General features: G+C 37.0%; 2 protein-coding genes across 2 annotated transcripts; both read left to right on the top strand.

Annotated features, from left to right (window-relative positions):
- The first annotated feature begins 733 nt into the window (after window positions 1-733).
- On the top strand, window positions 734-15,934 carry LOC113740201 (pre-mRNA-splicing factor ATP-dependent RNA helicase DEAH1). The gene is made up of 27 exons (XM_027267734.2): window positions 734-1,014; window positions 1,670-1,765; window positions 1,859-1,989; window positions 2,087-2,299; window positions 2,415-2,486; window positions 2,758-2,844; window positions 3,001-3,034; window positions 3,230-3,284; window positions 4,105-4,164; window positions 4,301-4,372; window positions 5,333-5,396; window positions 5,921-6,000; window positions 6,080-6,147; window positions 6,237-6,294; window positions 6,473-6,530; window positions 6,620-6,688; window positions 7,002-7,070; window positions 7,172-7,261; window positions 8,584-8,670; window positions 9,126-9,241; window positions 9,350-9,416; window positions 9,746-10,792; window positions 11,673-11,735; window positions 12,134-12,358; window positions 14,459-14,521; window positions 14,661-14,733; window positions 15,573-15,934. The coding sequence occupies exons 2-27, from the start codon at window positions 1,675-1,677 to the stop codon at window positions 15,614-15,616; spliced, it is 3,156 nt and encodes a 1,051-aa protein (XP_027123535.1). The 5' UTR covers window positions 734-1,014; window positions 1,670-1,674; the 3' UTR covers window positions 15,617-15,934.
- Window positions 15,935-17,642: 1,708 nt separating this feature from the next.
- LOC113739197 (protein FAR1-RELATED SEQUENCE 5-like) lies at window positions 17,643-19,045 on the top strand. The gene is made up of 4 exons (XM_072044966.1): window positions 17,643-17,725; window positions 17,780-17,946; window positions 18,010-18,916; window positions 19,021-19,045. The coding sequence occupies exons 1-4, from the start codon at window positions 17,643-17,645 to the stop codon at window positions 19,043-19,045; spliced, it is 1,182 nt and encodes a 393-aa protein (XP_071901067.1).
- Window positions 19,046-23,869: the final 4,824 nt, after the last annotated feature.

Here is a 23,869-nt window from a genome sequence, read left to right as displayed (position 1 = left end):
TTTTGTTTTTTTTTTTTTCAGTTCATTTGCCACCTGAATCAATTGGAGCTTGTCGGTGAATTATTATTATTAAATTATTAATTGTTATTGCGGATTCAAGTATCTGCAATGAGATTTTTTTTTCATATTTTAAATTTGTTAATTGGGAAAAATTAATGTTAAGAACATATATGAAAATTGTTAATTGGGAAAAATTAATGTTAAGAACATATATGAAAAAAAATAGAAGTCGAGTGAGAGAATGGAAAAGTGTGCATTAATCCTTTTGAGCTAGTTATTGCTATGTGATTTGTGATTAAAACAAGTAGGAAAGAGAAAAGATAAAGGGATAAATAAGAGAATACGCCTTTATTGTGGGTGTATTTCTTGTTTTTGTTCTAATTTATTTATTTTTTCACAAATATTCTGCTTTAGTTGTAGAGATCCAAAAATGAAACTAATTCAAATAAGGACAAGGTACTATGTCAAATAGAAAATAACATTAATATAAAATTTAATTTTATTTGTGCACCAGTGGTATCTCCTAATCTCCGTGACCCATAATTAGAATCGCCTTGTCACTAAATAATTATCAGTACTAGATTTTGATTTTTAAATTTGTTACGTATTTCATATCTAATTTACCAATTTTTTCCTTGTGATTATGTCGATTATTGCCACACCTTTGGTAATAATAAATAATAATAATGGCAATTACTCTTTAAATGAAAAATCCTTTTTCCAGCCATTTCTGTTCTATCTCCAGACTGCAGCCCGTTTCACAGCCACCTCCCGCCACCGCCCATTTTTTTTTTAATTCTTGACTTCCTTCCCCTTGATTTCTTGCAAATTGCCTACCAATCTCCCCATCACTTTTTTGTTTCCTTTCCTGTTCTTGTTCCTTTTCTTTCTTCCTCCTTTTTGTCTTCTGGTGATCCTCTTCAACCCTTTGCCACTGCAACCAGCGCCACTGCCACCGCCACCGCTACCGCTACCGCTCACTGACTTCGCCACTGTCAGATACGACAATCTCCGGTATTACGCACCAATCCAATAAATTTGAACTGCAAAATGGTTACTTCTATTGTTTACTTGACTGAATTTATCTACTATATGCAAATTAGAGACATACATTTTTAGTATCTTTTTACCACCCGTGCATATTATATGAAAGCGGCCTCGTCTTCACCCTTTTATTTTTTCTTCTCCTTCTTTTGAATCTTTGCCACCCACTTGCTGTTTAGTGAAGAGCCTCCAAGGAGAGAATTTTGGGTTGAAGATTGGTATGAAGATTGATTTATTATGACTGTCTTTCGTGTAATTTTTCATAAATTGGATATGGTTAAGATTTTTTTTATTTGTTTATATCCTCGAAGTCTCTGAAAATCATGGTGAAAGCCTCCGTTCATGGATATCTGATGAGTCAATATGGGATGACTCAGCCCTAATTTTCCGAGTCTGGGTACCGTCTCTGGGATATGGCGGTCTGCGACCGGAAGCTGAAGTTCTAGTGACGACTCTGCCTGGTCGACTTGGACTTGGCCGGTTCTTTGAACCGTGGTCGAATGGTGATTTTTTTGGATCCAGAATAGGGGGCTATACTTGTTTATTTGAGTTTTTGTGATGGAGTAGAAAAGTTGGTGTTAGAACTTCATATGACCTGGATATTGTTTGTGTTACTGAAATGCAGAGCAAATGGGGGACCTGAGGGCATGGGTCTCGGATAAGTTGATGTCTCTTCTGGGATATTCACAGCCTACAGTTGTTCAATATGTCATTAGTATAAGTAAGTTGGTGGCTATTGTATGTGACAAAAAAAAAAACACAAATATACTTATGGTGAAGCTTATTCATGTTGTATATGCCCGTATTGCTGCAGCTAAAAAGGCTTCATCGCCTGCAGAAGTTGTGAATACGCTTGTAGAACTGGGGTTATCATCTTCTAGAGAAACTCAGGCATTTGCACAACAAGTTTTTGCTCGAGTGGAGCATAAGGCTTCTGGGCCAAATGTGAGTGCATATTTGAGCTTTAGTAAGTGAACTGGTCTATTGTTATGTGAACTCATGCTTACTGGACCAATGGTACTTGATTTGTTGTCTGTTCCAGCTTTATCAGCAGAGAGAGAGAGAGGCAGCAATGTTGGTCAGGAAGCAGAGGGCTTATACGCTCATAGAAGCTGATGATGAGGAGGATGATGCTGGAGGTTCAGTTGACAATAAGTCTGCTTCTATGGCCACCCAATCCCGGAAAGAAGATAACCGTAATAAAAAGTTCAGGAAGAGGGCTGAGCCTCAGGAAGATGATGAGGGTGATGATGAGGCAAAGTGCTTCTACTCTTAGTGATAGAATTTGGTTTTGTTTCTTAGCGTAAGCTGCTGTATCAGTACTTCTTGCATTAACATGTATTTTGTTTTGACTTTACGAGATGCTGCAGGAAGTGGGAAATGGGAAAGAAGAAAGATCTGTGAGAAGACGGACTTCCAAGGATGATAGTGACGGTTCTGAGGTACTCCTATTGTTTGCATGTCATTTATCTGCTTAAATTTCACATTATCAATATGTACCTTTTTTGTGTTGCTCTTCTGGCTTGATGTTTTTCAGGGGATTTCTATGATGCTGTTTATTGTAAATCGGCACAACCTTGAAAAGTTTCTTTTGGCAATCAAACTTAGCTCAAGTAGATTTACCCAAAAAAAATTCGCCCATGTGGCAGATTATCTCATCATATTTTTTGTGACTTAAAAGCGTTTTTGAAATGATTTGCTGTTCTGCTTCAGTCAGAAGAAGAAAGATTGCGTGATCAAAGAGAAAGGGAGGAACTGGAGCGGAACATTAGAGAAAGGGATGCAGCAGGGACCAGAAAGGTAAAATAAGAATGTCTGATGGCAGGGCTTATGGTCCATTGTGTGTATATGTGTGGTTTTTCCTTTTTCTTACTTATTTGGGGAAATTTTTATTTTTTTATTTTTTTGGTGTTCATGTACTAAGACAGTCTCTTTATGTGTTTCATTATGCAACAGTTGACTGAGCAAAAATTAACAAAAAAGGAGGAAGGTAACATTTCTTGTGTTGTATATGGGATACTTTCTTTCTTTATTATCATGTCTTCTCTACTTATATGTTTTCATAATTTTTGTAGACCAATTTCTTGACATATTGCATCAATATACTTCTTGTCATTAGTTGCAGTACATGTTTGTGATTCTGTACTTACATTTGTGTGTGTGTAATGACATGTGGCCACAATAGAAGAGGCAATCCGGAGGTCACAAGCATTGGAAAATGATGAAATTGAAACTCTGAGGTTTGTGATCATTTTTGGGATCTGTTGTCCTATCATGTTAGTCAGAGTATTATTCATTGTTTGGCTTTTAGTCAAGCACCGCCAATTTATGTTCTTATTGTTGCTGTCATGATTGCAGTGAAGGTATTGTGATCTTTATTTTAAGCTTTTTTATTGTGAAGTTACATGAATTTAAGAAATTTGATTTCATTTCTCAACTAAGAACATCAAGATGGCATAATTAGATCACTGCTTTTGCAGTTTCCTTGGATTGAATAGCATAATTGAACCCTTTCTTTTGCAGCTTCCATGGATAGAGTGTTTGCTGTGTTGCACCAAATGTGTAGATAAATGAGTTTTGTTTCTTTTCTTCTAATTTTGAACTGAAAATTCAAACTTGATGGCTTAGCGACAAAGATGTAGTCAAATTTTATGTTGCTTCTATTCATTGACTACTGTTATGTTCCTCCATGCTGTTCGGCCTACAACGAAAGGATGTGTCCTATTTACTCAGATAGGTCTAGATGTATGTGATTTTTGTAGAAAGGTCTCACAAAATTTTAATGCCCTTGCATGCAATGGACACAGTTTTGTACTTGCTTGTGTAATGAAAATTTTACTCTCTTTTGCACTAAGAATATACGAAGAATCAATTTAGAAAACAAACTGATGGACTTTTAATGCTTAAAATTTACCTCCTCCTTGTTTTCATTCAATAGATACTAATTCCTCGTGGGCATGTTTCATTGTTAATGTGTTAAGAGTAAGATATTATTGTTTGATATGTCTTCCGTGGCATCTGCTGATATTTAAACTTATCTGGCTTCTTATCCCTTTTCAGAAAAGTTTCAAGGCAAGAATATTTGAAGAAAAGAGAGCAAAAGAAGCTTGAGGAACTCAGGTATAACCACAGTAACTTCTTCAGTCTTATGCATTACAATGTGGATTGCTACCTGACAAGTGCTAAACTTTATCAATTGACATATCTTGTATGGTTAGGTGTTCATCTTCTAACCCTTGTTGTTTGACTTTTTCAGAGATGATATTGAAGATGAGCAATACTTATTTGATGGTGTGAAGCTTACTGAAGCAGAATACCGTGATCTAAGGTAATTAAAACTTGCACTTAAGCTTACATTGGCATCCGTAAAAAGCATTGTATTTGCTCTCTCTCTCTCTCTCTCTCTCTCTCTCTCTCTCTCTCTCTCTTGCACATTTTTCATTTACATATTTCTATTATTTTGTGATTTACGTTAATCATGTTTGACATTAAAAGAAACAACTGATGGTTACATTCTTTTCTTTGTCTCTTCTATTAAAGTAGATTCTCAATCTTGTCCCCTCGACAGGATCTGATTATCCCTAGGCGTTATTTTATTTGAGTTTTTCCCTCTCAAACTGATCACTTTACTCTTTATGATCCTGTTGAAGTTGTCCCTGAAGAATTGACCAAGAAGATTTCAGATTAAGGACCGCCTCAAAGATTTTTTGAATAGAACTTTGTCATACCAGATTCTTTATGTCTTTGAATAAATTAGCCTAAAGAGATTTGCTGGTTGTGTAGTAATATTATCATGTTCACATTTTCTTCTGGTCATAGTTCTTGGGCTCTTTTATTAACCACAGTTTCTACTGCTCTTACCTGACTGTGCTACGTGTCAACATAGTATCTAAAAGCAGTGCTTTCTCTGGCCGCTTGATCTAATCTTGACTTCTTAAATGCTTAATTCTGATTTTATTTTAAATTGAAATTACATAACTTGGTAACATGGGAAAGAACATATGTTGTGCGTGTCTGCTGGTGTCTGCATACGAGTTTGTACATATGGCTACATAAGTATGGTCGTGTTTGTGTCGGTGAATATGTCTATGTGAAACATGATTTCAACACTCCATACTTTGGTTCAGCCCTGTCCACTTTATTCTTGAGATTTGATGGACAGATTTATGATTGCTCCATCATTTGCCATCTTATACATAATTTGTTTATGCATAATACAGACATGCACACCCATTGTAATATTGTTCTCTAGCCAAATGTATCTCTTGTAAGCATTATATTTTGGCAGATACAAGAAAGAAATATATGAGCTTGTCAAGAAGCGGACTCAGGATGCTGACGACGTTAATGAGGTATTCACCATACCCATTCTTTTCAGAAAGCATTAGTTCACTGGTTTGCATATATCCATTTGTTATGGGTTTGGGGTATCCAACTCTTTCCTTTTTTAGTGTATATCTGATTCTGTTTCAATTTGGGCTTTTTACTTAATAATCACTTTTCTCGTCAAGGTTTGAGAGGAATTATATAACTATCAACTGCATGACAACATTTTGTTTTTCTTATCTCAAGTTTTGGATCTAAAATCCCCCCCCCCCGTTTTTCTCTCTGTGTATGCTTATGTCCATGGGGCTTGATGCCCTGATTACTTCATAAGGAATCACACAGCCATTGTACACAAGGTTCTTTAGGGTCTGGAAACCAAGTTAAAAAAGCTAAGAGAATCAAAAATAGAAAAGGAAATGTAAAATGGTTTAGTGGTTCTCTGTCGACCTTTGTTTCTGCACTTTTCTCACATTTTATTTTTATTTAATTTTAATTTTAATCTTCTTGAATCAGAACAGAGCTCCATTTATACATTTTACTGTGTCTACAGTATAGGATGCCTGAAGCCTACGACCAAGAAGGTGGCGTAAATCAAGAGAAGAGGTTTTCTGTTGCTCTGCAGCGTTACAGGTTAGTACATGTAACATTCCCTTGCTTTACTTATGGTATAAAGACTTGAAAAGGGTATATCTAAAACTTTTTTCTTCAGGGATCCAAATGCTGCAGAAAAAATGAATCCATTTGCTGAACAAGAAGCATGGGAGGAACATCAGATAGGTAACTTTTGCCAGTGGCTTCTCCACTTGCTATATTACAATTGTTACTGAAGGGGTAGATTTACTGAACTGAGGATCATGTTGATGCAGGAAAGGCAACTCTAAAATTTGGGTCAAAAAATCGAAAGCAAAAATCTGATGAGTATCAGTAAGTTGTTTGCTACTTTGTTCGGATGCTTCTCTTCTGATTTTCTTCTTATGCTCATCCCATGCAATGAATTAATTGGTTTCAATTTTGCATTTTTTAGGACTCAACCATATACAAAACTATGGCTTTCATAATGGTTGATAAGTTGGTCCTTATAATATTTGTTTTTTTCTGATAGATTTGTTTTTGAAGACCAAATTGAGTTCATAAAGGATACAATAATGGATGGTGAAAATGTAAGTTCATTGAGCATCTACTACTGTTATAGATGTTCACCTAGATCTTCCGAAGTTCTTCGTGAAAGTCATTTCCTGTTTTTCTGCAGGTTGATCAAGAGTCTTCCATTGAGGAACTCAACAAATCTATTGCCAAATCAGCATTTGACAAACTTCAGGTTGAGACTTGTAGAATGACCCTTTGGATAACAAGTTCATTTCTTTATTTAATCATGTTATGCAGATTGGCCTGATCTATTAGATGTATGGCTTTTTAGTTAAAGTCAGAAAGGCATAAACATCTGATTGTTTACTTACTGCATCCACTATTTTTTGTGACCTGGTACTGGAGAATGAATTAGATTTGCTGATTTTGCATGGTCTATTGAGATTTAAAAATTGTATCATTAGTCTACTCTACTTTTTCTTATGGCTATGATTGTGCTGAAAATTGTTTCTCTTAACTGTCTTCATGTGGTTCTGCTTCTTCAGGATGATAGGAAAACGTTGCCTGTGTATCCATACAGAGATGAATTGCTTCAAGCTATTAACGATCATCAGGTTTGCCTAATTGATTGTTGGCATTTTGGTTGTAATAATCTTGAACCTATTAGGTATGGCTGTCCATATATTTTCACCACTTTGATTGGTTGTAAATCAAGGTTCTCGTTATTGTTGGAGAAACTGGTTCTGGAAAGACTACTCAGATACCTCAATATCTTCATGAGGCAGGCTATACCAAGCGCGGAAAGGTGAATATCCTCTTTTTCCTTCAATTTCATACATGTGGACACCAAATGGAAGTTGCAATTGCTTTTAACTCTAGACTGAGTCTTTTTATTCCTTTTTAAAAAAAATATATATATATATATGGGACTGCACTTTTTGATTTATTGTCCATAAGTAAGCAAGCTTTATTTACCAGTGCATAAATGTATTGCACATTTGTGAAATCCTGAAATTGCTGCTTGTGGGCCTAAAAGCGGCTCTAGTTGCCCTTCACATTTTTAAATGTTTTGTTTTTCATTTACAAGCCTTAGGGACAAGTGTTTGTTTTAATTTTTTTTCAGTTTGACTTTATTTGGTCAATGCAGCTACAATACGTCGTTGATCAGATGGATCTCATACTTAGGACTTTTGTGCTTATTGATACACAAATACGGTCTTGTTGAGATTTAATTTTTATTTTTGAAGAGGGCTAATGATATCATTTGTAGAATAAATTTTGGGGGGCTCCACACACCATCTGTTGTCATGCACAACATTGAATGTGAAGAATGATGCTCGGTAGATGATAGTGGTGTGGAGATGACTTAAAGTGACTAAAAGGTTTTTAACTTCTTAGGTACCTTGAATATTGTTAATTTTTGTTTCTAGAATAGTTTAAAAAAGGCTAAGGTATTGAATTCTTCCATCCAGAAAAAATCTGCTGCAATGGAGATCAGTTAAACTGAGTAAAAGTTTCAATGGGTTAGCGTCCTTCACAAAGGGTAATATCTTTCAGCATCCTTATAAAACAACGCAAATCTAGTCCAAAAATGTGGTTAATATTTTTTGTGAAATTTTCTTTCTTTTTTTTTTCTTTTTCTATTTTCCCCTCTTCCAACCATGCATGTTATCTGAGGCCAATTTTTGGAGTTCATCATGTTAAGTATCTTTTGAAGTTTCTTTATCATGATCAGATAGAACTTTTCTTGCTGTTGACTATTTCCAGCCAAGGTTCTTATCTCCTGTTATTGTGGAGCCAAAACTGTTTTGCTAATGACTTTGATAGATGGTATAAGCTTCCTTTTAGCTTTTACTTATGGGAGTGGCTTGTTTGCTTCAGTCTGTAGCTTAACATAATTGGCATTTGGATTGCAGTTGTATTAGCTGCTTGTGCTTTTGATGTACAATCTCTTCCTGTAGCATATTATGTCATATATTTTGTACCTTGTTCTTTGTTGTCATCAGAAACTTAATTCTTTCTTGCATAATTTTGTTTCACTGGATTGTGCGTGGTACATTTTGTCACCAAAGTTTGTGGATTACATAAATATATATTTTTTGAAAATTTCGATATGTTCTCTTCCAGATCGGATGTACCCAGCCACGTCGAGTTGCTGCTATGAGTGTTGCTGCTCGAGTTTCTCAGGAGATGGGAGTCAAGCTTGGGCACGAGGTACTCCACTTATTGCACCATTATTCTGGCATTGCCATGTTATTGAGTAGCTTGTTGATTACATGTTATTAAGTCGTTCAACAATTTGAGGTACCACAAATTTGTTGCAGGGAAACTTGGTCTCTTGCTCTAGAATTGGAAATTACTTAGACTAGGAGTTTATGCTGTTAGCATTCATTGAGACATACAGTGATAGTATGATTATCTTTTTGGCTACTAATTTTCCAATCTAAGTATTCCCCTGGAACGACCTAACCTTATTTTGGTGCAAATATTGTTGCTTTGTTTGTTCTTCATCATGTATTTGTCCGATTGCTGTGTGTTTTGAGAACAATACTAGGCTATGGAATAGGCTGCACACATTTCGTGTTGATCTGTATATGTACCTTTGGTGGTAATCTAAGTATATTGCTTCCTCATGCATCAAAGTTAACCTCAACGTCATCTGCCTACAGGTTGGTTACTCTATTCGTTTTGAAGACTGTACATCAGAGACAACAGTTTTGAAGTACATGACGGATGGAATGTTGTTGCGGGAATTCCTGGGTGAACCCGATCTTGCTAGTTACAGGTTCATGCCGTGTTAATCAGTATTACCAGATTTCTTTTTCCTATTTTTGAATTAACAATGTAGAATTTGATGTCTTTTGGCAACTGATTAATTTGCAAAATTCCTTAGTGTGGTGATGGTGGATGAGGCCCATGAAAGAACATTGTCAACTGATATTCTGTTTGGCTTGGTCAAGGCAAGTATTTTCCCTTTGATCTCTTTTTTTTTTTTTTTTTTTGTTCCAAACGATAAGAGATTCCCTTTGATCTCTTGTTCAGAGATTTTTTTTTTGGGGGGTGGGGGGTGTTGTTTGGTGGGGCCAGGGGGTGGTCAGGGCTCGGTGGTATTTCAGTAGTTCATAACCATAGCAGTGTTTTATTTTTGTGAAGTTTTTTCCCATTTTAAAACAAGTTGCTCATTCCTGTTCTAGCATCTTTGCATCTACATTGTAGCATTTTTCTTTTAGTTGACTTGCTGCTGGCATGCTGGATTTCTGATGTGTACTCTCTGAATCTCATATTGCAGGATATTGCTCGATTTCGTCCTGATCTCAAGTTGCTTATTTCAAGTGCCACTCTGGATGCTGAGAAATTCAGTGACTACTTCGATTCTGCTCCAATTTTTAAAATTCCAGGACGGCGATTTCCTGTTGAGATACATTATACTAAGGCACCGGAGGCTGATTACTTGGATGCAGCAATTGTCACAGCCCTTCAGATTCATGTTACACAACCACCTGGTGATGGTGATATACTGGTATTCTTAACTGGGCAGGAGGAAATTGAAACGGCCGAGGAGATTTTGAAACAAAGAACAAGAGGATTGGGTACAAAAATAGCGGAGTTGATTATATGCCCAATATACGCCAATCTACCAACAGAACTGCAGGCCAAAATATTTGAGCCAACACCTGAAGGGGCACGCAAAGTTGTTCTTGCAACAAATATTGCCGAGACTTCATTGACAATTGATGGAATAAAATACGTTATTGATCCTGGATTTTGTAAGATGAAGTCTTATAACCCTCGCACAGGAATGGAGTCATTACTGGTCACTCCTGTCTCTAAAGCGTCAGCAAATCAACGGGCAGGTCGATCTGGACGAACTGGTCCCGGGAAGTGCTTCCGGTTATATACAGCACATAATTACCAGCATGACTTGGAAGATAATACTGTTCCTGAGATACAAAGGACAAATCTGGCTAATGTTGTGCTTACACTCAAGAGCCTTGGCATTCATGACTTGTTAAACTTTGACTTTATGGACCCACCACCGGCTGAGGCCTTATTGAAAGCCCTGGAATTGCTGTACGCATTAGGTGCACTGAATAAGCTTGGTGAGTTGACAAAGGTGGGAAGAAGAATGGCTGAGTTCCCTCTTGATCCTATGCTGTCAAAGATGATTGTTGCTTCTGACAAGTACAAATGTTCGGACGAGATAATTTCTATTGCAGCAATGCTTTCTATTGGGAATTCAATTTTTTACCGTCCAAAAGATAAACAAGTTCATGCCGACAATGCACGGTTGAATTTTCACATGGGTAATGTTGGAGATCATATTGCACTGCTTAAGGTTTGTTGCCTTTGATTATGTTGATCTTATTCAATTAGTAGCTGCCCAATGACGTTCCATCCGTTGGATGTGGTTAACTGCGGTCAAACTTAGCTTTGTATCGTATATTGGATCGCAACGGTGGTCAAACTTAGCTTTGTGTCCTCTATTGGATCGCAACGGATCTTCTGTCCCACTCCTCATGCCACTGTTTATCCCATTTTTTATTATATTGCTATTTCTCCTTCATAAAGATCATATTTTGGTTCTTTTTCGTTTCCTTAAGATCCAACAAATATTAACTGAGTAATATACAAAATTTAACCAACTCAAAAAAATCAAAATGCATAAACACGAGTCTCAAAAAATAATTTATAATAGAAAATTAAAAAATACAGCAGAAAATTCATAAAAAATCTCATTTTTTATGTATTTTGATTTTTTGAGTTGGTTAAATTTTGTGTATTACTCAATTAATATTTGTTGGATCTTAAGGAAACGAAAAAGAACTAAAATATGATCTTTATGAAGGAGAAATAGCAATATAATAAAAAGTGGGACAGAAGATCTGTTGCGATATTGAATCCTCATAAAAGCTTCCACCTTAAACAAAACTAGAAAGTAAACGGTTACTCCAAGGAGAAATAGATTGGTGCAGACAAATATGCATGTGCATGGTAAAGATATCAGATTTTAGTTTTAGTGAGTTGCAGGACTGTTAGGTAATGAACTTTAAAGACCACCTGGCTGCTATTATGCTTTTTTTCTTTCTAATCTGGTGTACTGATAATATGCCTAAAATACTGAAGTAGTGTTATTTATTGACTTATTAATGACAAATGAACTTTGGTGTTAAATCATCTTTGTGAAGTTCTCAAGTTTCTGTCCCCTTCTTTTTCAGGTGTACAGTTCTTGGAAGGAAACCAACTTTTCAACTCAATGGTGCTATGAGAATTATATCCAAGTAAGAAGTGAGACTTCATTGCACTGTCTTAATGTGAAATGCTGAAATGTTTAGCTCTCGGTTAGTGGGCAATGCCACAAATCCACATTGTACTACCAAGTCTTCAACGTGACATATCTTGGATAATATTCTTCATTCTATCTGTAAGTAATTAGTGTAGGATGTCAAAATGAGTATTCTGACAAAACTGTCTAGAGATCTGGAAAAAGTTGAAAAATGAATGTTGATGCTGAGTGTGTCTGTATCTGAAAGAGTTATTTAAAAAGAAAAAGTTAAGCAATGAATATGTGTCTGTACATAGTACTTGAAATCAGATTGCAATCTTTAAACCATTTTTTCAACAGTATCATCACCTCTTACTAGAAAACTTTTTGCTTTATATGTTTGCCTTCAATTAGGTCAGAAGCATGAAGCGTGCTAGAGACATAAGAGATCAGTTGGAGGGGCTATTGGAAAGGGTTGAGATTGAAGTGACATCCAATGTCAATGATTTGGAAACTATAAAGAAGGCTATAACATCAGGCTTTTTCCCCCACTCTGCAAGGTTGCAAAAGAATGGATCATATCGAACTGTCAAACATCCGCAGACTGTTCATATTCACCCGAGTTCAGGTTTAGCTCAGGTAGCTGCTCAATGATTTTGATATTCACAATTGGACGTTTTCTCTAAATGAAGCTTTGAGGATTATATATTTGACCCATGTGCCAGTACAATATTTTGGCATGATTTAAAATTTCTGCAACTCTTTGTTGATCATATTCATCATGTCTCTTGAGTTATGAACATTAGGTATATCTGTAATCTTTTGGAATGGAAATTTTAATTTTCTAAACTATTTTTCATACTATTAAGGTATCAAACTCATAATTGAATAAAATTGATTCCATCCTGTCATTAAACTGTTTCTATGCTACACCTTATTCTGATCATTTCAAGTTGGCGTCTGATAGCTGTAGGTGTTCCTGTCTGTACCTTTGTCTCCATCAATTTTCTTTCCATGTTTGTCAACACAATTACACTAGCAAGCTAGGGATTATTATCACTACTAATTGTATTGCTTTGGCCACAACTTGAAGAAAGAATTTTAAAATAATATAGGCTAGGGGTCAGGTAGTTTTGGTGTCAATTGATATCAAACGTTCCTTTAAGCATGTATTTGGAGCCTTGTGGACGATTGTAGTCATTTGTACTGGGATAATAGCAAGATGTTTCTCCCACTTTTTCAAACTTGATGTCCTTATTCCTCTTTGTTTTATTCTCTTGTGGAAGTTTAAAGCATTTGACATCTTATCAAACTGCGTGAAAATGTGAGAAAACGTTGAGATGCAAGATATTTGATCTGATAAATGTCAAAAACACCTATGATGACATTTTGACAAAAAACAAAATGTCAAAAACACCTAGGGATCCCAAGTATCTCTTTAAAGGAAAGACCACAACAAAATTAGTCTCCTTGCCAACTCTCAACTAGTTGGAAGTACTTACTATTCAGATGAGGTCTTTTCTTATCTTCATCCTAATTGTATAACACACCCTGAGGCCTTTGCCAGTTCCTAATGGGTTGGAGAAAACAGAAAATTTCATACTTACCTAACTATCGGTGTATATTGAAATAGTTTTAGTTCTTCTTAATGTGTACATGACTTTAATGTCTTCCCCTTATCTATGACTATGAAAGCGCAAAGCAGGTACAACAGTTGAAATGGGGAGGGCTTATATTAGTATAAATAAATAGGATACATTACTTGATTTAGAATTGGGGAAAAACTTAGAGTCAAGTGTAAAATGATGAAAGTGTTGGAAGGATGTGAAATCAAATGTTCCAAAATGTTTTTTCCATAATCAAATCAAATCAAACTCTATTCTGTCCCCAAGTATCTAATGTTTTCTGATTCTACCATGTTTATCCATGAAATAGGCTAATGTATAGCGCTTAGGTTTTAAAAGAATGGTAAATACTGTACCCAAGTTATAAGCATTAGCACTCTTAATAGTTTCAAACATTATGGATAGACGAATCTGACAATATGATTAGAAACAAAAGATTGCAAGTTGGAAGTAGGAATAAAAAGTTACTGCTCTCAACAAAACAGGATCATGAGCCTTTGGTGTTCAAGGATAAAAAGGTGCATATAGCAATATACTATTTTTTATGAGGCCTGTTTCAGTAACAAATTCTCTCTCACATGATAAGAATTTGGTTTGTTGTACTATATAGTTCATCCTCATCACAGAAAGAGCGGCATTTAACATGTGACATCCAGGTGCAGGGTCATCAAAATAGAATTTTTGGTAATTATAACATTGATTTTATTGAGTTATTTTACTTGTATAGGACGGACAAATGGCTAATTTACCGAGACTGGGGCCTAGAAATCAAAGAAAGGTTTCTGGCAATCTTATTAGCATGGAGCAACAAGAGCTAATTTGCATAGATAAACAAGAGTAGTGAAAATATTTACCAGAAGAAACCTACTTGAAATGAGTTCATATACTCTGATTTACATCTTTGAGAATCTAAATGGAAATCCATAGGGAGCTTGAAGTGGAAGTCAATCATAGGCATGCTTTATTAGCGAAATCAGGATGTTAAAACTCCAGTAAGAGCTTCAACACCTCCTAGTATTTTGTATGTGATCTCATATCTCGAGTTGAGGCAAATGTGAGGACATGGCAGTTAAAAATCATGAGTTGGAAAATAATTTTTTCTTTGATTTTTTAGGTGCTTCCAAGATGGGTTGTGTACCATGAACTGGTGTTGACAACCAAAGAGTACATGCGGCAGGTAAGAGATCTTGATTTGATTTTGATTTGAGTTTGCCTTTTCTTGCCAGTGAATATGCTGTGCTATTTTATCTTTTGATGTCTTGCATTATATAGCTTAAAATTTCTTGCATTATGGAGCTTTAACTCATATGCTGCAGGCAACCGAACTAAAACCAGAATGGCTGGTAGAAATAGCTCCTCACTATTACCAGTTGAAGGATGTTGAAGACCGTAAGCCTCTTCCTCCCTTCCTCTCTCTCTCTCTCTCTCTCTCTCTCTCTGAGTGTGTGACCGTGGAAGCATTTGCCATCCAGTCTTGTTTTTGTGTTTGATTGGGTGTGTTATGAGTACCTTTCTATCTGTAACAACATAAGAGATAATTGTGTGGGCTATACCATAATGTCTTTTCTGCTATATATTGTTCTCTGATTCTGTGTAATCTGATGAATGCTACGAGTCCATAAGTGGTTGTGCTGCCAAAATATCACTTAGTTTTCAAACTGCTCTAGTTCTATATGGATTTTGCCCCCATTGTTGAGATCATGTAGTTTAGGCTGATGATTGATTGCCAATATTTGAACCCTTCTCCAAACACTTCAAAACAAAACAGAATATCAGTGTCTTATATGCATGATAATGCTAGTGGTGACTGTTTTTTAGAAAGAAATGTATGACCTTTACCTGGTAGCTGGTGAAGCTCATCTCATTTGCAATGATGAACCTAAGCAGTCGCCTCATATGTGCATTGGACAGAAACTAGTTTCTTTTTACAACAATCATTAAAGGATGAACTTGCAAGGAGTACTTACAAAAAAATAAATAAATAACTTGCAAGAAGTGTGTGACCATACATGAAGATTGCTGCATCTATTTCGTTATATGTGCTGATTGCTCGTCAAGGTTACAGATTAGGCCAAATACTAGTATTTTGGGTAGATTACAAGCTGAAAGCTTCATAAGATCAACTTTTTTTGCCCTGTCAATGTGCTTTGAACTTTGCATGGTAACTTCTTAAGCCATCTCTCTCACAATAGTGTGCGATGATTAATTCTGATAACTTGCCATCGCAGCTACATCAAAGAAAATGCCTCGTGGGGAAGGCCGCACATCGTAGGATTCGTATTCTTTATTTATACTGACATGACTTCTGCGTTGAGAAGATGATTGCTCATCTCAACTTTACTTCTGACCGTATTGAGGCAAAGAATTTTAAGAAGAGTTGTAAATTGTAATCGATCACAAGCTGTTGTGCTCTTGTATATAACAATTTTGTAGATTTTAGATTTGTTTTTAGGTAAATTCTGTAGTGTATTCACATATTCCAGAGACAGGTGTGGAAAGTAAATTATATGGCAAAGAAGCCGGCACGTAGCAACATGACATGTACGGAGATGAAGGGAATGTTTCTAAAAAAGTTAGTGGTGACCTATAACCGCGGTTTAGAAATGTGAATGTAGCGTACGGCAAAAGTTGGAAATGTGTTGGGGTGAAATGGAATTAACATAAATATAATGGGCTAAGGAGTAAAAATAAACCTGTTAACTTTATTAAAACAACCCCAATTTTCAACTCTTTGGTCCATAATAATAATGGAGTACCAATTTTCCTTGAATATAAATGTTAGTGATCGCACAATATCATATTCGAATGCATTTTTGAATAAAGAGCCAACTCTTTATGGCTTTTCTGCACTACAACTAAAGATTAAATCCATTTTGAGGACCATTCTTATATTCAAATGAGTGTCTCAGTTTAAAAGTTTCAGCTCCCCTTGGCTTTCTTCCATTACAACAATATAATACCGAAGGTGGCATAAAGACAGACTGATTTATTAGATAAAAAGAAATTAAACTCGTTGGTGAGTAAAAGACCAGTTCTTTGTGCCTTTCAACCATTACAGTGATAGAGTACCCAACGTGCCTTAAATACAAAGGTTGGGTTATGGGATAAAATTTAGTTAAAACAGTTGTCTTATAAACGACCAGTTCTTTACGGCTTTCGTCCATCAGACGTTCAGGAGAACCCAATTTCCTAGAATACAAAATTATTTATCGGAAAGCATAAAAATTAACAGCCGGTGTCGGTTCTGTTGTATAAAACATCGAAGAAAAAGAAAAAGCAGTACTAAACAAAGTCATGCTGGGGCCACCGAAGAGGAAGCGTATTAGGTACTAAACACACAGCCATGTTGGGGCCCGCAGTGATGCGTGTGTTTGAAGACAGGTGGTGAGGTCGGAATCGAAGACAAAAATTTGGTAAAGAAGAAGTCAAGGCGGAATAGACAGAAGTGGTGTCTACTGGCGTAAATTCAGGCGCAGGCGGTGACGGTAGATATATATGAGGAAGGCCCTTCCGAAACTGTGGTGACAGAATGCAGCGGCGTGGAACAGAAGCAGAGAAATCAAAGGTGAGTACTTTTGTCCATAACTTTGAAAAATGGAGTTTTCAAACGAGTAAAACACCTGTACGTCTACTAGGGTGATTTCTACAGTTCTTGTAAGAGGCAATGATGGAGGAATAAGGAATACGAAATACGGGGTGTAAGACCCTGCGTTTTCGAACAAAGATGAAACGAAACCGGGAAATTATCACAGTTTATTTGTGCACCGAGCTTTGTGTGCGTACGTAGGAAATGTTGGTCCTCTAATTTGTATTAAATAGTGTAAAGGAAATTAAGCAGAAATGAGTGAAGACGTGAAGAAGACGTTGTAACAGGACTAAAGTCTTAAAACAGAGTGATTGGATGGTCGTGTGGACATCAATAATGGCCCCCATACTGCATTGTGCATGGTTATGTGAAAAGAATTAAAGAAGCACACAGTAGAGGTTGAGTTTGTGGGTGTTAATGAAAATGCATGTCGATAGTGGTATTTTGTGCTAAAGGTTGATATAATTGCATCAGCCACACTTATAAAAACTGTGTATATGAATGTTAGAGTAATGTTTATGGTCTGCATTTTGTGAGAGTTGTGAGGTAAAGTATGGTTTGTTAACTGAAATGATCGTGTATATATGTTTTGTTCCATTAGTAGACGATCAGTATTTATGTTACAAACGAAAGCATATGGGGAGGCTGAAAAAAAAATGTTAAGCGACCATGGTTAGAAAAAGCATTGAACAACTACACAGGGGTTGTAACTATGGGGCAGGATGGGGTGCTTAAAACTCATGACATGGTACAGGAAACAGAGAACGGAAAAATGGGGATGGATGGTTGCGGCAGGTTAATGTCATTTGACCTTAATCAAGAACCTGAGTGTGACTGAGACACATGCAGTGAAGAAAGCGGTGGTTCAATAGGAGGACACGAAGATGAGGAGGCAGATAAATTGGTGGGCGCAATAGGCGTGGATGATGTAATGAAATTAACATTTGACACGGAAGAAGAAGCTGGGGAATTCTATAATTTGTATGCGAAACTAAGCGGATTTGGGATTCGTAAAAGTAATGCCAAACGAGATGCAGATGGCATTTCAAGATTTAGAAAATGGGTATGTTGATGTGAAGGTTATAGGAATGAAAAGTGGTTTAATTATGAAGACCAGAAAAGAGAAGCAAAAGCAATCACAACGACCGGGTGTGGGGCTTGCTTTCGCATGAAATATGACATAGAATCGGTAAAGTATGTGGTGACACGTTTCATTATGGAGCACAATCACCCGCTGGCATCAGAGGCAAGTGTGCAACATATTAGGTCGCATAGAAAAGTGAGAGATGCAGAATATGCGCAGGCAAAAAGTCTAAAGTTGGTTGGAGCCAGAATATACCAGATAATGAAACATTTTGTTATCAAAGCCGGAGGGTATAGTAACATGGGATTTTGCATTAAGGATCTGTATAACCGAATGGACGAGGAACGTAGAAAAGATATTTTTAATGGCGATGCAGAAGGGGCACTTGAGTTCTTGGCAGCGAAAAAGGATGCCGATGACATGTTCTTTTATAAATATCATGTAGATAACGAAGGAAGATTGGCAAGGTTGTTTTGGGCAGATTCTAAATCTTGTGTGGACTTTAGTGTATTTGGAGATGTATTGGTGTTTGATACAACATACAAAACAAATAAATATCGCAAGCCACTAGTTGTACTTGCAGAGGTAAACAACCATTTGAATAGTACTGTTTTTGGCTGTGCGCTGCTATTAGATGAGAGGATTGAAACATATGAATGGGTGCTAAGTACATTTGTAGAGGCTATGAAAGGTAGAAAGCCAGTAGCAGTGATGACGGATGGGGACAGTGCAATGCGAAAAGCGATAAAGAATCTTCTCCCGGATGCTTGTCACAGGCTATGTTCGTGGCACTTGCATAGAAATGCACGGAGTAATATTCGCTGCGAGGAGTTTAATAACAGGTTGTATGACCTGATGGCGAGAAAGTTTAGCACTCTTGAGTTTGAGGATCGGTGGGTTAGGTTAGTTAATGAATGTGGGGTGGTAGAGAATGAGTGGGTGAAGAAATTGTACCGTAGGAGAAGGTTATGGGTAGAGGCCTATTTATGCGGTCATTGTTTTGCAGGTATGAGAAGCACTCAAAGGTGTGAGAAAATGAATGCTTTTTTGAATGAGTACTTGAATGAAAAAATGCGACTATATGAATTCGTTAGAAGTTTTGATTTGGCAATAGCATGACTTCGACATACTGAGAGCAAAGCAGTTCACACAAGCGAAAATACAAAACCAGTCTTAATCACAATCCTGCCCGAATTAGAGGGGAGCGCAGCGGAGATGTTTACAAGAAATGTGTTCTTCATGGTGAGGAAGCATTTGAACAGGCAGGGACTTCTAATTTCTGAGGGCTGGAGCGAGGATGGAGGGAGTCGTACATATTATTACTCGAAATATGGTGGACACGAAATTAGTTGGAGGGTGGTTTATGATAGGTCAATGGAGAAGCTAATCTGCTCTTGCATGAAATTCGAGTCAAAGGGGATTCCTTGTGCTCACATGTTTCGCGTGATGGTGGTAGAAGGAATGAACAGGATCCCAAAAGCATGCATTTCGAAGCGGTAGACAAAGGGAGTTTACAGTACTAATAATGAAATGAAAGCATTTGTTGCAGACGAATAGCTGACACAAATGGCTAGATATGGCACTTTAAAGTCCAGCTGTAATACTATGTGTTACTATGCGTCCTACATGGATGATGCGTTTAATGACCTGCAGCAGATGTTTGACAAGCATTCTGTGGACCTAAAGGAGAAGTGGATTGAAAGGGGATATGAGGGAGACGGATTTGCAATGGATTCAAGAGTGATGAACAATAGAAGTAGAAGAACATTCGGGCTGTTAGATCCCAGGGTGTCCCGGTCTAAAGGTGATCACAAGCATGCGGAAACAAAGAAGAAAAGAAAGTGTGGTCATTGCAGGTACTATCGAAAATACATACGTAGTTATACAGTAGTTAATTGATAAAATACATGAAATGGACAGTGAAGGTAATAATGAAGAAGTGGGTATTTTTCAACAGTAGCAAATAAACACATAATTGAAAGTGCATACAAAGTATACAAAGTTATTGGCAAAGCAAGAAAGTTGAAGTGGTGTAATGTTAGCATTGTGCTTAGTTGACGTGGTTACTTGCAGTCACAAATAATTTGACATGTGATATATGGGTTGAAGATTGCAGGCAGGCACAACCAACGAACATGCCCATACAAAAAGAATTCGCACAATACAGCAGTTCATGATGATCATATGGAAAATTGTTTGGATGACTCGCTGGAAAAATCATTTGAAATTGGTACGGGGTGGAGCGACTCAGGCGAATGGAGAGGACAAGCATTTGCACCACAACCATGCCGTAGCGGTGGAAGGGACACAGGTGACCAACAAAGAAGTCCAGGAGAAAGATGATGCACAACTGTTGTGATGCTTTGGTTTGCAGTTACGCAATAAATAAAGCAGGTTTTGGTGAGTAGAGGTGCAAGAGTATTGAAGGTTGCTAGGTCTAGATGGGTAAGTCACTGTAGTTCCACCGAAGGGGTCATGCACAGAAGGATCACAGGATGCATGACTGTCATGGTTGCGTCGTAAGCACTGTTGTAGCAAATAGTGCTACTGCACTTGGTTAATAGGAGAATAAGTAGTTGATAAATTGTGTATTAGAGGAACCAAACTTGTTATGGTCCTTTTTTGTAAAGAGGAAATTAAGTAGAAGCGTATGTTGCGCAAAATCTCTTCGTGGGATAGACGCTTTCCGAATTGGCTACTTGGGAATCAGCTTCAGTTGCCCAGGTTTTGTAAACTGGTGCCTTACGCTGCTGCTATAAACTGCTTTTACGATATGGGCTGTTTGTTCGTCTCCTTGCTATCCTAACCAATGACCGTAAGGCCCAACGCCTTTTCTTTTGCCCATCGTTCCATTCAGATGTAGGAACAATAACTTTTGTTTCTCCCCATCTATTTTCATTGCTCACAATACTTATGCGTCTCTTCAGTGCACCAATAACAATGGTATTATTAGTTATATGTATTATATATGTATATTAATTTATGCAATATAATTAATATTATGAATTATACTAATAATTATACATATTTAGTAATAGAAATTATTAATTAGTTCAAGTAACTTTAAGAATACATTTGTACTAATATATTTAATTAGCCAATAACTATCAGTTACGATTAATTTTTTTTACAACATTTGTACATTTCCATTGGGGTTTACTATTTTACGTAACTTGTTTGCACACGATTAATGAATTTCTTATTAATTATAACAATTATGCAATGTCCGCGTCATGTCCGTAATCTAAATTGCTATGAACTGTAGAAAAAATTTCACATGTTTACTGACACTCCATCCGAACAACTTTGATACATCAGTTTTTTTTGGTGACATAGTTTAACAAAAATTGGTATACCCTGTTGGAACAATCCACTTAGGTAGCAATGCTTCGTCAGCCTCCCTCACACTAATTACTGTACAACTGTGTGGAAACTTGAACTCATATTCTTGTGTTGGAGTTGCATTCATACAAAAGGCTTTTCTGTCATGATATAAATTGTGACGGCCCCACCTCTCCCTAGGGCGTACCCCAGGATTCGGCGGGTCGCCAGCCCAACTCTCGCCGGGACTCAGTCGTTCACTACATTCCTCAAACAGATTACAATATAAATCTCAAGTATACATCAAATGGTCCACAAATACACATCCGTCTCCAATAATTACATGTCACAAATGCAGCGGAAACTAATCCCAAATATACATAAAATAATTTCAAATCCAAAATTGTACAAAGTTTAGGCCATCCATACACGTGCACAAGTACTACAAGTCCTTCCTTCGCCACGAGCCCTGTGGAGGGGAATAAAATAGTTTTTGGGATGAGCTAAAAGCTCAGCGAGTAACCAGAAAATCATTAATCAAATCGGTTTCACAATAGTTCATTTCAATGATGTCATATAGCAATGATGTCATAATTTAAATGATAAATCCGGAAACAACTACATCATTTGCAAAACAGTAAATATGGATTATCAATAATTCAAGAAACATTTACAATGGAAAGCGATAGTAACATTCATGAAAGGATACATTCATTCTCCTGACATTTCCTCGCTCATTTGGTCATTCATTTCATTTCATTCACCCCGTCCCTGGCTTTTGGCCAGGCTCCACCAACCTACATAGGTAATACTCGAGTATACCAAACGTTCACCCAAATTCCTAATCGCCTAATCGAGTCCGCTTCTGGCTCAAGACGACCGGTAACAAGGGGCAATGGCCAGTTCAGCCCAAAAGGCTTACATTCATACGCAAGTAGCATTTACTCATTAATCATGAAAATTTCATATTTATTTAGGTTGAGTGCGATCAAGTACACACTCGCCCAGAAAACTCGTTTTAACAATCATTGAAAGCACTTAACACGTTATCAATCCATAATAACAAGCCAATAAGTCAAGGAAATATATCAAACAAGGAACACTCTCATATAAGCACGCATGATATGCAAGAAAACAGTTCAAAAGTAACTTTGGAAACAGTTCAAAAGTAAATAATGCAAGAAACGTTTCACAAGTACTTTGGAAATAATTTAGGGTCACTCACCTCCATGGCTCAGAAATCATCCATCATGTATCATTGCCTTGCTCAAACCCAAGTCTTAGATCACAAACTCAATGCAAACAAATCCCTTCAAAGTTCGGACAGCACTTCCCCTGAATTTGCTTACTTTCCCAGCCATCATGGCTTCATTATTTCTTCAGCCAGTCCCAAAGTCACACAAATAAGTTCATCCAATAGCCATTCAGCAAGCTCCAAGTAGTAATAGCACAAGTCAAGCTAGGGAAAAGTCCGGAAATGAAAGTTAAGCTCAAAACCAGAAAAATAGTTTTGACGTCATTTTGCGGTAATGGTACCAAAGGCGCTACGATTGTCGGATGAAGGTGAAAGACCCACCGTTTCGAAGCTAAGAGTCAGGGCTACAATATTACAGAAGGTCACTCAACCCAGTTTCGAGTGCAAACAGGTCAAAAAGGCAAGATACCACATCAAAAACGTAAAACAGATTCACCAAAACGCATTCTAGCGGAAACATCATAACTCAGGCTCTACAAGTCCAAATCCAGAAATTCCAAAGGCATATGGTAGCTAATACATCAAGCTACATTTCATCAGAAGACCTCAAAGGCCAAATCGTGCATTTTCATGATCGAAATGGAAGACTACACGAAAACAAAAATCTGGGCGCGAAACAGGTTTCAAAAACAGTCAAGGGTATTTCGGTCATTTCACATGCTACAGTGGTCGGATCAAGCTGAAAATTTACAGGCAACTATTTTATAGCCTTGGCTACAACTTTCATGTTTTGGCCAAAATCGAATTCGGTGAGAATCAGGGTGAAAGGTCACGGTCAAATTGAGTGAAAAGGCAACCCTGTTCGCAGCACCCCTTCCCAGACCAGTCTCAGTATTTCCGACTTTTCTCACTCCACACTACTCCAATTGACCTGAAATTTTACAGGCACCTTTAAAACATCAATACCTACAACTTTCATGTTTTAAGCCAAGGCCAATTCGGCCTCTAACCATGAGATACAAAACCGTACAGAATTGGGGATATAAAACCCTAACTTTCTCAAATTCCTTCCAAACCCAAAATTGGTTGCAATTACCAATCATTTACACCTACTAGAGTTATTAAACATCATTTCCAACCATCATGGACAGCCACAACATCATGATCAAATTAAACCAGAAAAATCATCAATAAATCAAAAACTTCACCAATTCATCTCAAACCAAGAAATAAACCACAAATTTCAGCACTTTAGCTCCCACTAGGCATAACTTAAGCTTCATTAAGTGTAGGAGGAAGTTCAATCACCACTCACCTTAACAATAGAAGAGAGAGAACA

Source organism: Coffea arabica, chromosome 4c, assembly GCF_036785885.1.
Source record: "Coffea arabica cultivar ET-39 chromosome 4c, Coffea Arabica ET-39 HiFi, whole genome shotgun sequence".
Lineage (NCBI taxonomy): Eukaryota > Viridiplantae > Streptophyta > Magnoliopsida > Gentianales > Rubiaceae > Coffea > Coffea arabica.
The sequence above is the reverse complement of the archived record's forward strand: the minus strand, read 5'-3'. Positions and strand labels throughout refer to the sequence as shown.

Excerpts from the sequence above, each read along its gene's own strand:
- LOC113740201 (XM_027267734.2), top strand. The coding sequence starts at position 1,675 with ATGGGGGACCTGAGGGCATGGGTCTCGGATAAGTTGATGTCTCTTCTG. Across the intron at positions 6,148-6,236 it reads ATGGGAGGAACATCAGATAG|GAAAGGCAACTCTAAAATTT; the intron begins GTAACTTTTGCC and ends ATGTTGATGCAG. Across the intron at positions 9,417-9,745 it reads TTCTGTTTGGCTTGGTCAAG|GATATTGCTCGATTTCGTCC; the intron begins GCAAGTATTTTC and ends CTCATATTGCAG.
- LOC113739197 (XM_072044966.1), top strand. The coding sequence starts at position 17,643 with ATGGGGCAGGATGGGGTGCTTAAAACTCATGACATGGTACAGGAAACA. Across the intron at positions 17,947-18,009 it reads CGGATTTGGGATTCGTAAAA|GTTATAGGAATGAAAAGTGG; the intron begins GTAATGCCAAAC and ends GTTGATGTGAAG. Across the intron at positions 18,917-19,020 it reads TTTGAGGATCGGTGGGTTAG|GTATGAGAAGCACTCAAAGG; the intron begins GTTAGTTAATGA and ends ATTGTTTTGCAG.